The sequence below is a fragment of the Chanodichthys erythropterus genome, chromosome 9 (genome assembly GCF_024489055.1).
Source record: "Chanodichthys erythropterus isolate Z2021 chromosome 9, ASM2448905v1, whole genome shotgun sequence".
Lineage (NCBI taxonomy): Eukaryota > Metazoa > Chordata > Actinopteri > Cypriniformes > Xenocyprididae > Chanodichthys > Chanodichthys erythropterus.
The window spans coordinates 33127943-33142370 of NC_090229.1; the positions used below are offsets into that span (position 1 = coordinate 33127943).

The 14428-nt window shown below is 36.6% G+C and overlaps 1 protein-coding gene across 5 annotated transcripts; it reads left to right on the plus strand.

The window, feature by feature from the left end:
- Positions 1–1044: 1044 nt before the first annotated feature.
- Positions 1045–13844, plus strand: kiaa2013 (KIAA2013 ortholog). Of its 5 annotated transcripts, XR_010896018.1 has the most exons (4): positions 1045–2548; positions 6127–6980; positions 9203–9370; positions 11889–13844. XR_010896018.1 is itself a non-coding variant. In XM_067395375.1 (3 exons), the coding sequence occupies exons 1-2, from the start codon at positions 1570–1572 to the stop codon at positions 6984–6986; spliced, it is 1839 nt and encodes a 612-aa protein (XP_067251476.1). In that variant the 5' UTR covers positions 1045–1569; the 3' UTR covers positions 6987–7031; positions 11889–13844. The 5 variants fall into 5 exon arrangements, 3 of the variants coding, with proteins under 3 accessions (XP_067251476.1, XP_067251475.1, XP_067251474.1); XR_010896019.1 differs by lacking the exon at positions 9203–9370 and having other exon boundaries at positions 6127–7284; XM_067395375.1 differs by lacking the exon at positions 9203–9370 and having other exon boundaries at positions 6127–7031.
- The last annotated feature ends 584 nt before the right edge of the window (positions 13845–14428 follow it).

Below are 14428 nucleotides of genomic sequence, written 5' to 3' on the forward strand. Positions count from 1 at the left end.
TCACCCTGTATGGGGTAAGTTGTCACAGCGGAACCTGAAATTAAGCCGCAATGTGCTTTTAAGCAAAAGTAAAACAATTATGAAACACAATACAATTCATGAAACAGCAAAAATGTAAAAGCCACATGTAAAAATATTAAACCATTGTTTTGACCAACACATATTTTAATTAATAGATACATTTCATATACAGTAGTATACATTTCATTTCAAACACGTGACAACTTGCCCTGACCTGACATTCACTTATAACCTTCCAGATAAAATTTCCTTTCATTATATAGTAAACTCTTGTCTATAGTAAGCTTAGATTTTAATCTGTCACTAAAATGTAGAGTAATTTAAAATATTAATGAAGTCAGAAAGATCTGGCTTTACAATACATTACAGCAATAAATCCATTAACCCTTATTGGCTCAGAAAAGATCTTATTCATCATTTGAATATATATATATATATATATATATATATATATATATATATATATATATATATATATATATATATATATATATATATTCACTTAATATATTCAAATGATTTCTGAATTTTAAATTTCTGAATATTACAAAGTGTAAAAGTGAATTCAGGTTTATTGGGATACTTTTTGACATTGAGATCACTGAGAAAAAGTGTCCCAATTAACCTGAATTATAGGTATCTAAAATCTTGCAGCATGTTTTTTAACTTTTGTTCATTTTTGTTTTGTTTTAAACAAAGGCTACTCGACATAATTAATACATGTACAATGTATATATTTCTTTATATTGGAAAATGCCATGTTTTAAAACAAATCGCATCCATTGCCTCAAAAAAAAAAGGCAGCAGTCATCACAAGTGCCGTAAAGCCGTTTAGAAGTTTCTAGGTCAGTATTATATACTGGTCAAGGATCAGTTTCGTCTTCCACTGCTACGTTGAAATGACGTAAGACAGGCCGCCTACGGCTGATGACAGAACAGCGATTTGAGGCGCTAGTCCAGTTTAAACTACGACAGGTCTGGGACTCCGACACTTCCGGTAATTTTACGGCAGCCTGGTTTCCTTCCACCAACAGAGATGTCAGCTGGCTGAGAGATGACATGTACACATTGCTACATAATACAGCAAACAAACAACGACGAAATAAACTCTTGCAGACACACGTGATTACGCGACGCAAACATTGCTTCGACGCGACAAAGTAAATATTGAAGAGTGAACGCGAAATGGGTGAGCAGAAATGTGTTGACTAGTCAGCTGACTAGCCTGATAACAGCAACTGGAATTAATGCAAACTTTTTGCAGATAGAAGTGGCTCGTTTAACAAATGTCTGGAGTTGGTTTTGCATTTATTTTAACGGAAAATAAGTTCAAGACCAAGTATTCGAAAAATACGTTTGCTTTTTGAATGAGGCACTGTGTCTGTCCGAAGACATTACTAACACTTTTTTTCGCGCGTTTTGATCTTCAAGATTAGCTTTATAACTACTATGCCTGTCAAAGCTGTTAGCCACTCCCAGCTTTTACTGCTGTCAGGAAGTCACTGATAAATTGTGATCACCCTAAACTGAAGAACACAGCAGTAGTTTATGTTTAAACCGTCCAAGAGCATTTGGAGTAAAAGACAGATCATGTGGCTTCAGCAGAGATTAAAGGGGCTGCCTGGTTTACTTTCAAGCAGCTGGGCCCGCCGTGTTTTGGTTGGATTACTGCTCTTCCTCATTTTCTACTGGTACTTGAGCTCAGATGGGCTCCTGAAGTTTCTAAGCTTATCCAGGGAGACCGGGGGAGCTGCGGGGGTGTGTTTGCAGACTGATCTTCACAGGTGGGAGCCGCTGGTTGACAGAGGGGAAGGGGTGGTTCTTACCCCCCAAACCAAAGAATCAGTTCCGTTTGTGGTCGGTAATGGACATTTTTTGGTGGATGTGGACTCTAACAAACTCTGGGTAGCTTCATCTTCACAGCCTGGGTCTGCGCCGGTTCACCAAACAGACTACAGCCCGATTGTGCGGTTGCAGGTGCCAGGAACGCGCTCCGAAGCTCGGGGAATGATGCTGTGGTACAGAAAAGGCTCTGTGCTGTCCTCCCGGTGCTTCCTGACAGCTACTTCTCATGACTGTATAGTCATACGCGAGGAATTTGTTGTGCATCGCAGCCGACCCAATGTTTATCTACAGAGGATTCACATATCAAACCCTACAGACCATGTGGTCTCGATTGACGTGGCCATGGAGTCACTTTCATTTAGAAGCACCGTGGAGATGATAGAGGACAAAGAATTTGTGTTCTCCACAGGTAAGGTGCTCACGGAAAAGAAGGACACTGTGTTAGTGGTGGTGGCCACAAAGAGACTGGGCACCAAGATCCAGGTTCCTCCCAAATCTGAATACTCAGAAAGCCTGGTGAGTGTGATTCACACTTCGGAGCCCACCGAAGGTGGGAAACTGGACGAGACTCTCGGCAAGCTCAGAGAAGGAGTCAAAAGAGAGATGACGGATCTCATGCGAGCTAATGTGGAAGAATTAATGCAAGAGCACCAGCAAGCATGGGTGGATCTCTTCATATCTGGCAAGTTGACTGAGCACTGTCTGCTGACATAATTATTATTCATTGTAAATAATATCAGTACATACATTTCAGGTTCATTGGATACTTTGTAGAATTCTGAATGAATAAATCCTAAATTTAGGTCATATCATGATAAATCAAATTTTACTTGATCTTTTTGAAAGTGTTTAACATGCTATGAAAACAAACAGAACATTTTAGTTTTAACTCAACCTTCTAAATAATAAAAAAAAAAAAAAAACTTTTGAAACTTGTCAAGCTCATTTAGGAAACTGGAAACCACTAGCCAAATCCTATTATCGAGTGTCAATTAAATTGGCCTTATCTACCAGCCACTTTGGCGAGCATCTTGTTTTATTTTAGATTGTCCTTTGACAGTAAATTCTGCTGTTTAGAAACAACAACACATTTGATTATATTTTGAGGAACAGATGAAGGAAAAGCTGATGAGATCTGAGATGCATGTCTGATCTGTTGAGCTTAAAGGCACCATGAAATCAAAATTGACAATTCATATTTTTTGTGGAATATTTTATGGATCATTTAGCATAAATGATATTTTTCATTCATGTGCACTTGTCATAATCTTTAATCAAAATAACTTCTCCTCCCCTTGCAATGTCATCTCTTCTCAGATGATGTGCGCAAGGGCGGTACAATAACCCCGCCCCTCCAGCAACCGGTCACTCACATGAGATCGCAGCAATTGACCCTTCGCCGGGAGTTTGATTGACAGGCGATCTAACCAATCATAATGCTATTTTGTCCGACAAAGCAGTCAGGAGAGTTAGTAGATTAACGTTGGTGGTTATGTGTATTGGCATCTTTCTGTGGTTAAAATATGGTTCATTCATGTTTATTTGATGATATAAATTAACTAGTAAGAAGAGATGATCAGTTCATGAGCTGCTTGATCTGAGTGACAGTGATCCGTCACAACACATTAAAGAGTAAAAAAAAACGGCATTTATTGTTGAAATTTAAGAATTTGTTTCATGTCATAAGTAACCTGCTCTGTCTTGTCTGTCAATACGTTGTCAGTGTCCTCTTTGTTCCGCGATGTATTTTTCACTGTGAGAACATGATGTGTGGCATGATAGCGGCATGGCTTGTTGGACATAGCAACAGTAACTAAAAGGGCTGGGTAAAAAATATTGATTTCTTGATTTTAATTGATTCTCATTTTTACGAACCAATATTGATTCTTAAATCCCAAGAATCGTTTAGTCTAGTCTGTTTTCAGTTGATAAATGAGCAGAATATGTAGCGCCTCCCATCCAATATATCGCAATAATCTTTGTGCTTTGTTACTTTTGATATGAAGCAAAGTCTCAGATTTCAAATGACGTCCATCTTATAATGAGATTCCAAAAATAAATACCATTTTGGCGCTGTTTAATGTGGCGTGAAAGATCGCTGTAGCACCTCAGTTAAAGAGAAGCGGCAGCACGAGCGCATGTGAACATCCTCTCCTCCGCTTTAATACCAGTTACAGCGCGAAATAAACACGTCTAAACATCTGAAGGTATGTTAAAATATACAGTACAACTTACCGAAATCTGTATCATGTCTCGTGTAATAAATAGCTCAATCAGTTTTTCAACCTCGGAAATACATCAATAAAACAGCTTGTAAACAATGTCACGTAACGTCACATTTACCTCAGAAAAATATTCAGTGACCATAAACTCATTAGTCAGCTAGAAAAGTGTACTCTAGAAAGAAACATTCTGATAAATATAGCTATGCACCATTACATATTCATTATTATTTTTAATGTTCTTCAATATTTAATGCATGTTTGAATAAATCCGTTATGGCGGCCGCAATTTAAATGTTTATATTTCAAAAAAACAAATTGCAGTAGAAATATGATTATGTAATTTTAAACTTTATTTATAATAAAAACATCATTGAGTGTAATTTAAAGGGACAGTTCACCCAAAAAGGAAAATTTCATGTTTGTCTGCTTACCCCCAGGGCATCCAAGATGTAGGTGACTTTGTTTGGTCAGTAGAACACAAATTATGATTTTTAACTCCAACCGTTGACGTCTGTCAGTCATATAATGCATGTCAGTGGGAACTTCGTCTATAAGAGTCAAAAAATAAACATGCACAGACAAATCCAAATTAAACCCTGCGGCTCGTGACGACACATTGATGTCCTAAGACACGAAACGATCGGTTTGTGCGAGAAACCGAACAGTATTTATATCATTTTTTTTTTTTTACCTCTAAAACACCACTATGTCCAACTGCCCTGCACATTTTAAAAACTATCGGCTTATTAATCGGTTATCTGCAAATATGGTCCAACCTAGTTATCGGTATCTGTAAAATCCAATATCGGTCGACCTGTACCCTCCGAATACACATACTATTAGGATTCGTCCAGACCGTGAGACCACACACCTGTAGACTGTATTAAAATTTTCACAGTGAGACGAGATCTCATGGAGACTCATGAGATCAAACGTGACTAGAAGAAAAACAAATGGAGGATGACTGATGTTGTCAGCTGGTTCTCCTGGTGTGAGTTTTGTTAAACAAAGGAGAAAAAAGTAAATGGGTGGTCTTCTGTCTCAATACTCCACTTTTGTGGCATGTTTGTGGCTGCCGAGTTTCAGCTATAAAAGCATGCAACAACCGGTTGTTGAAGCTTGCTTGCTCTCATTGGTTATCACGATTCTCAATCCTTGAATCGGGCCACGCCCCCCAATCGCTAGGGTCCCCCTGAAATCAAAATTTAAGTTTTTTTAGCTTTTAATCTTCTGTCCAATCTAATGCTCTCTAGAATCTGAAGTCCCTCCCCCTCCTACACTATCAACAAACACTGAAGCTGTGGCTGAAATGAGTCATTTGTTCACACATTTACTAGTTTCTACATGGTGAATGGCACATAGTGCACTATATAGAGAATGATTCAGACAGTGTAAATAAGCTTTCCATTGACGCAAATGAAGTCCGTTTTCGCGTTAGTATAACGTGAACTGCCTCAGCGCAAGCAGCACAGTCGGCTCTGGCCCAGGGACACGAGAGCACAGAGAGGATCATATCCGTGAGTCGGCACAGACCACAAAACGGTATAGGACCCATTTGAATTCAGCACAGAATGCTGTATTTTAAAGTGATATAGAGGATTATGAGGATAAACTGTTATATATTAAAAGGAAAGGAAACTGAGTTTAACAGCTCTGGCCAAGCTGTGATATAAACAAAACGCTATTGGCCATTTTTTAAAAAGGGGCAGGGATGTTCGAAATATTGCCCTGTCTTCCTGTTTCAGTTGAAATTACGTCAACACATTGAAAAATTGCTGCGCGTTCCAAACACTTCAGCAGGCCTTTAAGTGCCTTTTTCATGCATGAAGCTTGAATTGTACAGTTTAATTTAAAAAATGGTGTGGGAAAAATTTTAATGGATTGGTGAATTTGCCTAAATATAAAAAATACATTGGTGGACCTCTGGGAAAAAGTAAAATAAGTATGATATGACCCATTTAGGGTTTCTATTCATGGGTTCACTTGCTTTAAGAAGCTAAAAGGAAATGTTTCATAGTCTTTTGCTGCTTTACAGGTGTGGAAATCAGAAAGATCACAGACGCCCATACTCCATCCAGTCGTACAGTCAACAACACCCTATACTACATTCTGTCGACCTCCACAGCACCCATACTAGATCAGAGTCTCACAGCAGAAGAGCACGAACGCCTGGAGTCCAGTCTGAATTACGCCGACCACTGCTTCAGCGGCCACGCCACCATGCATGCTGAGAACCTGTGGCCAGAGCGTCTGACAAACGTAGCTCAGATCCTGCAGCTTGTGAATCTCTGGAACTTGACTTTCCAGAAAAGAGGATGCAAAGTACTCGTTGCAGCAGGCACTCATGGTATGATGCAAGGCATGGTCCTTAGTTTTGGAGGTCTGCAGTTCACAGAAAACCACCTTCAGTTCCAGGCAGACCCAGATGTTCTTCACAACAGCTACTCTTTGAGGGGAATCCATTACAATAAAGACCTTATCAACCTGGCCGTATTGCAGGACGCCGAAGGCAAACCTTTCCTGCATGTGTCCGTCAAGCCTCAGGAGAAACCCGTGAAGCTGTACGCTTGCGAGGCAGGCTGCATGAACGAGCCCGTGGAGCTGACCTCAGAGCTGCGAGGTCACATGTTTCCTGTGATGGTCACCCAGCCCATCACGCCTCTGCTTTACATCTCCACTGATCTTACTCACCTGCAAGACCTGAGACACACGATGCACGTCAAGGCCATCTTGGCTCACGAGGACCACATGGCCAAACAGTACCCAGGCCTGCCCTTCCTCTTCTGGTTCAGTGTGGCATCCCTCATCACGCTTTTCCACCTCTTCCTCTTCAAACTCATCTACAATGAGTACTGTGGGCCTGGAGCCAAGCCGCTCTTCAGGAGTAAGGTATAGACGGCGACGTGAAGACAAGCCATTTTTGGGGGTGGTAATTGTGGTGTATGTGAATCTCCTCTCCTTTTTCCTCTTGCTCTCATTTTGTGCAAATCTCAAATTCTGCCTTGCAAGATATTTTTACCTCTGGAAACTAAGTGACAATAATTGCTTTGGGTAACCCATCAAACTTTCAATCTGCTGTAATTGGAGGGTCGGGTGTGCTGGAAATAGTTGTCTGCAATCTTCAGTTTGGGTGTTCTCTCTCTATGAACTTTTTGATGAGCTGAAAGCACCAGTGCTCTAAAGACACTATTTGGTGAGCTTTGTTTTTTCCCTCATTCAGTCTGACACAATTGGAACTGATTTGTGTCAAAGAAAAAGATATTTATTTTTTTATATATCTATACATGGAATGCTATTCTGCTTTGCAGAATAACCATTCGAACCATTTGAAGAACAATTTTTGAATGTAATTTATCTCATGATTTTCAGCAGACTTTCCCATCTTTTATATGTAGTTTTACAGCTCAAAAAAAAAAAAATCGTTTTTGAGTATTTAATTAATATTTTTTTTGACTGGACAGCAGGTGAGGATTTGAATTTTATTTAGTCTTAAATTTGTGAGTAAACTTTTCACTGGTGCCTTCAAGTCTTTCTTCTTCCAAGTTGGTTTAAGGGGTTTTGTTTCTTTAAAATCTGCTTTCTGCAAAGTCTTTTTTGTTTTTTTACCATGTGTTGACCATGGTTTTTTTTTTTGTTTGTTTGTTTGTTTTTCACGTAGGGGTCTCATGATTTTTCTGAATGAAAGTGCATTTTAAACTTATCTTGTTGGTTTGGTGAAGTGAAGCTGTTACTTCTTTGGGAAACATGACCAAATAAATGCATCAGCTTTTTTCATTCATCACATACATCCACCATCCCAGAAAATCTCAATAGTGATGGCCATTTTAGTGAAATTGTTGATAGACATAAACTGCCAACATAAAGCTGGCTAAATTTACATCTACATTTTTTCAGTCGTGTTGGTTCTGGAAGAAATTTTTCCATTCATTTTTTTTCCATGCATAGGGATTTTTTTATTTTTTTTTTAAAGCCATGAACAAGACAATCCCATGAAGCATTGTGAATGACATAAATTAAAAGATATGGAGAAATGGAAAACTATTCATTTAATGTTAGTGATATTATATTTATAGAAACATATATGTATATACACAATATTTAAGTATTTTGACAGCATAGCGAGACAGTCTTGATTACGTCATTTTCAGTCATTCATGGGAGGGTGTGTTCCCTGCCAGCTTTATTATGTGCGATTTATAAAGTGACTCTCTGGTGAAATTTTATGTTTTTTTTTTTTGTTTTTTTTTACCACAAATTCAGCTGTTAAAGGGATAGTTAGCCCAAAAATGAAAATTATTCCATGATTTACTCACCCTCGATCTTCTTTCTGACAAGCACAATCGGAGATATATTTAAAAATATCCTTATTCTTCCAAGGTTTATAATGGTAGTAGTGAATGGGAGCCCGCATTTTGAACAAAAAAATGCATCCATCCATAATCCATACGGCTACAGGCAGGGCTTAATAAAGGCCTTCTGAAGTGAATCGATGCATTCATGTAAAACAAATATCCTTATTTAAAACTTTATAAAGTAAAATAACGAGCTTCCAGCATGTACGTCCAAAAAGTGTAGTACACAATGCATTGACCTTCTACACTACATGCTACGCTATAACATGTAGTACGTCATGTCATTGTGTACTACGTCACAGAAGTTAACACTTTTCTGGAAGTACGTTGAATGCGTATGGCTGTCATGTCAGAAACTCGTTACTTTACTTTAAAAAGTTTTAGATAAGGATATTTGTCTTACACAAACACATCGATTCAGAAGGCCTTTATTAACCCCATGGAGTCATATGGATTTTTTTCGTCTTCAAAATTTGGGCTACCATTCACCATCTTGGAGAAATAAGGATATTTTTAAATATATCTCCAATTGTGTTTGTCTGATAGAAGATAGTTATATACACCTGACTTGAAGGTGAGTAAATCAGGGGATCATTTTAATTTTTGTGTGCAATATCACTTTAAAGGTGCCCTTGAATGAAAAATTGAATTTATGTTGACATAGTTGAATAACAAGAGTTCAGTACATGGAAATGACATACAGTGAGTTTCAAACACCATTGTTTCCTCCTCCTTATATAAATCTCATTTGTTTAAAAGACCTCCGAAGAACAGGCGAATCTCAACATAACACCGACTGTTACGTAGCAGTCGGGGTGTACGCCCCGAATATTTGCATATGCCAGCCCATGTTCCCAACATTATGAAAGGCATTACACAAGGGCAGGCATTAACGTCTGGAGCAGCACAGCCGAATCATCAGACTAGGTAAGCAAGCAAGAACAATAGCGAAAAATGGCAGATGGAGCAATAATAACTGACATGATCCATGATAACATGATATTTTTAGTGATATTTGTAAACTGTCTTTCTAAATGTTTCGTTAGCATGTTGCTAATGTACTGTTAAATGTGGTTAAAATTACCATCGTTTCTTACTGTGTTCACGGAGACAAGAGCCGTCGCTATTTTCATTTTTAAACACTTGTAGTCTGTATAATTCATAAACACAACTCAATGTAAACAATAAAACAGTATACAATACTCACATAATCCGACGCATGCATGCCGAATACTTTGTAAAGATCCATTTGAGGGTTATATTAGCTGTGTAAACTTTGTTTAGGCACTGTTTAAGGCAAGCACGAGCTCCGTAGGCGGAGAGCATGAGATTTAAAGGGGCCGCACAGCATAAATCGGCTCATATTTAATGATGCCCCAAAATAGGCAGTTAAAAAAATTTATTTAAAAAAAAATCTATGGGGTATTTTGAGCTGAAACTTCACAGACACATTCAGGGGACACCTTAGACTTATATTACATCTTGTAAAAAACGTTCGATGGCACCTTTAAACACAATTATTTTAAAACCAATTGAAATAATGTGCATGAATGTCTTCAACAAAAGCATATACCATCAATTAACATCCTCAGAACTCACGGTAGGTCTGTCTTTAAAGGTTTATCAGTTATTGTTACAAATCTTTTTTTCATATGGAGTTTTTATTTCCAGAACTCGACTGTTGCACTCTATTAAATGTTGTTTTTGTTTGTTTTTTTGGAGAATCTAAAAAGAATCAACTGACAGTAATGGGAATTACAAAAAAAACAGGCTTCTTTTTGTGATATATGAAAATTTATTGGAGCAATCTATAAAAGTACATAAAGTAAGTGTGTGTGACTGTGACTGACATTTAATCACCTGAATTTAAAACTAGAGTGAGATGGGACGATTTAAAAAGCACTACTTGCTTATTATTAAACATGTATTACTCTTGTAAATGTTTAAGTAGTAGGCAAATTCAGTTTCACATGGTCTAATGTATAATTCATATCACTGCTGAATATGCACTGATATTATACACCCTGAGCCGCATACTCCGTTAAAACTCTGCCAACAGTTATGAATACCTAAGTAACAGTAGCTCACAGAAAAATCTTTTTTGTCCATTTATTATTTGCTTCTTATTGTTAATGTTCTGCATTGTTTGCCGTGTGGGTCTCAAAGCTTTTTTCCCACGTTAGAGTGAACAAAAGTGATCTTTTTTTTCTTTTTTGCAGTGTTTGATTTGTTTGAATTCTGTTGTTTTTTGATTAAATTAACAATCAAGAGTTAGACACCCCTCTTTCATTGTGACATTCATTCACATTTATTATAAAGGTTTACGTAATCTGGGGCCCTACAGTGAAACTTTAGCAGTAGTTACTCATCACTAAGGTGAGTGCTTCATCTGAGTTGTCTTACAGGGTTAGTTCACCCAAAAAAGAAATTTTGTCATTAATTACTCCCCCTCATGTCGTTCCATACCCGTAAGACCTTCGTTCATCTTTAGAACACAAATTAAGATATTTTTGATGAAATCCAAGGCTTGTCCATAGACAACATTTTAACCACCACTTTCAAGGTCCAGAAAGGTACTAAAGACATTGAATTGAAAGAATTTTCATTTTTGGGTGAACTAACACTTAAAAATGTGTCTCAGTATGAAACATGTTTATCATACAGTGTACTTCAAATATGTGTTCCTGACAGTATATGGGGGGGAAAAAAAACTAAATTGCTTGTTTTGGGTTTGAAAATAGGATTAGGGCCAAGCAATACTAAAAAAATAAAACCATCTCGAGATTAAAGTTGTTAGAAAAAACTTGTTAAATTTCAAGAAAAATGTCGAGATAAAATGTTGAGAATAAACTCGTTAAATTTCGAGAAAAAAGTTTAGATAAAATGTTAAGTAATTTAACGAGTTTATTCTCAACATTTATCTCGACTTTTTTCTTGAAATTTAACACGTTTTTTCTTGAAATTTAACACGTTTTTTCTCGATATTTTATCTCGACTTTTTTTCTCTAAATTTAACAACTTTAATCTCAAGATGGTTTTTATTTTTTTTATTATTGCTTGACCCAAATCCTCTTCCGTATGAAAATTCAACTCAGATGAATCAAATAATTTTTCACAGAGTGAACAACATTCTTTTTTATTTAACTGACGCTGTCAATACTAATGCCTGCATTCTGTGTATTGGTCCGCATTTAATAATTAGCTTAGCGAATGAGATAATAGAACCACTGAATGGAGAAAATATAACAGGTGTAAAATATGAGTGTTAAATGCCATTAAACTTAAGATAAAACTTTCCCGTTCACATCCCTTGGTAGAGATTGTTTTAAAATCCACAAATTATGTTATTAACTTAAATATTAACAAATTTTGCACTAAGAAATCACATCAAATGTATTTTCCACCTTAAACATGCATATTTACACTTTATTTGTTATTTCAACAGGATGATGTTACTGTCTGAAGCCTAATCCAGTGTGCAGAAACATTAAATATGGCTCTATCTCTGGATGTCCTCTCAGGATGTAGCAATGTATATAAGAAATGTTTTTCCATTTTTCTGTGTGAATTTAATAATGAACATTAGCTGATTTTTGTTGAGGATTATGTAATGATGGTTAAAATATGAAGACTATTATATTAGAAGTGCCAAGTCATGTGCAAAATAATGATAAAATATCATCAATTATGAAGGATCCAAACAAGCTTTGTATTAATTCATTCTTCTAGCTTATAAACAAGCACAATAATACAATTTTAATGGGGAAAAATCAAATATGCAACTCCTAAACATGTTCAAACCTCCATTGATTTTATGTGAATTCAACTAAAATATTTTTTAATCATGATGAAATGGAAGTAGCAACAGTACGTGCATCCCTTTTGTAACGTACATCCAAGCTAAATGGGTTATCGAAAAATAAAATGGGTGGTACTTGGTGGTTCTACTCATTGGTTGTTCATTGGATTTTGAGATTTGGACGTTGCACTTAAAGCGATAGTTCACCCAAAAATGAAAATCATTTACTCAACCTCAAGTTGTTCCAAACCTGTATGAATTTCTTTCTTCTGCTGAACATAAAAGAAGATACTTTGAAGAAAGTTGGCAAGTTGATGGGCCCTATAGAAGTCATTGGGGCCCATCAAATGTTTGGTTACCCATATTCTTCCAAAATATCTTCTTTTGTGTTCAGTCGAAGAAAGAAACTCATAAAGGTTTGGAACAATCTGAGGGTGAGTAAATAAGGACAATTTTCATTTTTGGGTGAACTATCCCTTTAAAAATGAATGCGAGCTTGCAGTCGATTGTGTTTGGGTGAGATTTAAGGGGACAAAATGATTGGAGAAGTCGAATCATTCACAGTAAGATCTTATTTGGAAATTAATCTGACACCTGGTTATAGTAAAAATACTGGGAAGATGGAATATTGCTTGTATTTATTTGAAATCTCTGAGCATCACTGACAGAGACTAAAGTCTCTTTTCTTTTCTTAATAATATCAGGCCATCACCGTTGTGCTCAAATTACATGCAGATGATATTAGTATGTCTCTGTGTCCTGTTTGTTGTGTGCAATCAACATGGCTTAAGTCTAGTGAATAATGTCCTATAATGTTTAAAAGGAAATAAATGTGGAATTTCTCTGACTTAGTTTGTCATTCAGCTGATGCTTTTATCTTAGGTAACTTTTAGTAACTTAAGTAACGATTTTTTAGACAGTCTCTACTCAGAGACACAATGGTGCTTGTTAATTGGTGATGTCTGAATTCACAGTCTTTCTGCTAACAATATGAAACCCAGTCGCAGACTGCATTGAGTTTATTTGCACAAGAAACGTATCGCACAAGTTTGTCTACTCTGATAGGCTTTTTTTGGTGTTCTCAGGTATAACAATTGCATTATACTTGTGCTACTTAGATGTCTCTGAAAAAAAAGGGAAAATGCTCTATTGAAAACTGAAACAATACACTTACAAGCAACTTAATATACTTATGTTTGAGACAAGAACAATTATATTGTGTAAAATATGCAAAATTAAACACATTTACCAAAAACGTAATATGATCAAGTTGTAATAAACTGTTCATACTGATTCAGACCTCAAACAAATGACATTCACTCAACATGATTTTTACTGCTCTTCAGTTTATTAAAATAAGCTAATGCAACAATTCTTTTGCATTTTTATTGTGTACACTCCCTCATTACGTTTACTTAGTCCTTGTGTTGGTACCAAGTGAATAATATTTGCTGTATTAGTGTTGTAACTGCAGTGAAAAAAATGAGGATCCATTATAAACAGTGTATTTATAGTATATTGTATAGTTATGTGTAGTAGCATACAGTTTGACATTTTATGCCAGGGCAAATGAATCAGAATAATAATTATTGCAAATAAACATACATTTTATAGTAAAATATTTAATATATGCTTTATTAGTATGTGTGTTCCATCTATGCTATGATGCTTCAAGTCAACACTAATCAATACATTATGACAACATATGTTTTTACATTACTTTAACTCTTCCAATTTATGTCTATGTGGTGTTTTTAAAGGGACAGTTCACCCAAAAATAAAAATTTGATGTTTATCTGCTTACCCCCATGCAGCGCATCCAAAATGTAGGTGACTTTGCTTCTTCAGTAGAACACAAATGATGATTTTTAACTCCAACCGTCGCCGTCTGTCAGTCAAATAATGGGAGTGAATGGGAACTCTATCAATAAGAGTCAAAAAAACTCGCACACAAATCCAAATTAAACCCTGTGGCTCGTGACGACACATTGATGTCCTAAGACACGAAACGATCAGTTTGTGCGAGAAACCGAACAGTATTTATATCATTTTTACTGCGTTTAGCACTCGCTTAGTGAGGTCTGATTGCGCTCTGACAACGGCAGTGATGTCTCGCACTTATACTTCAATGAGTGCTAGACATCACTTCCTCTATCAGAGCGTGATCAGACCTCACTAAGCGAGTG

Excerpts from the sequence above, each read along its gene's own strand:
- kiaa2013 (XM_067395373.1), top strand. The coding sequence starts at position 1,570 with ATGTTTAAACCGTCCAAGAGCATTTGGAGTAAAAGACAGATCATGTGG. Across the intron at positions 2,549-6,126 it reads GGTGGATCTCTTCATATCTG|GTGTGGAAATCAGAAAGATC; the intron begins GCAAGTTGACTG and ends GCTGCTTTACAG. Across the intron at positions 6,981-9,202 it reads AGCCGCTCTTCAGGAGTAAG|ACCTCCGAAGAACAGGCGAA; the intron begins GTATAGACGGCG and ends TTTGTTTAAAAG.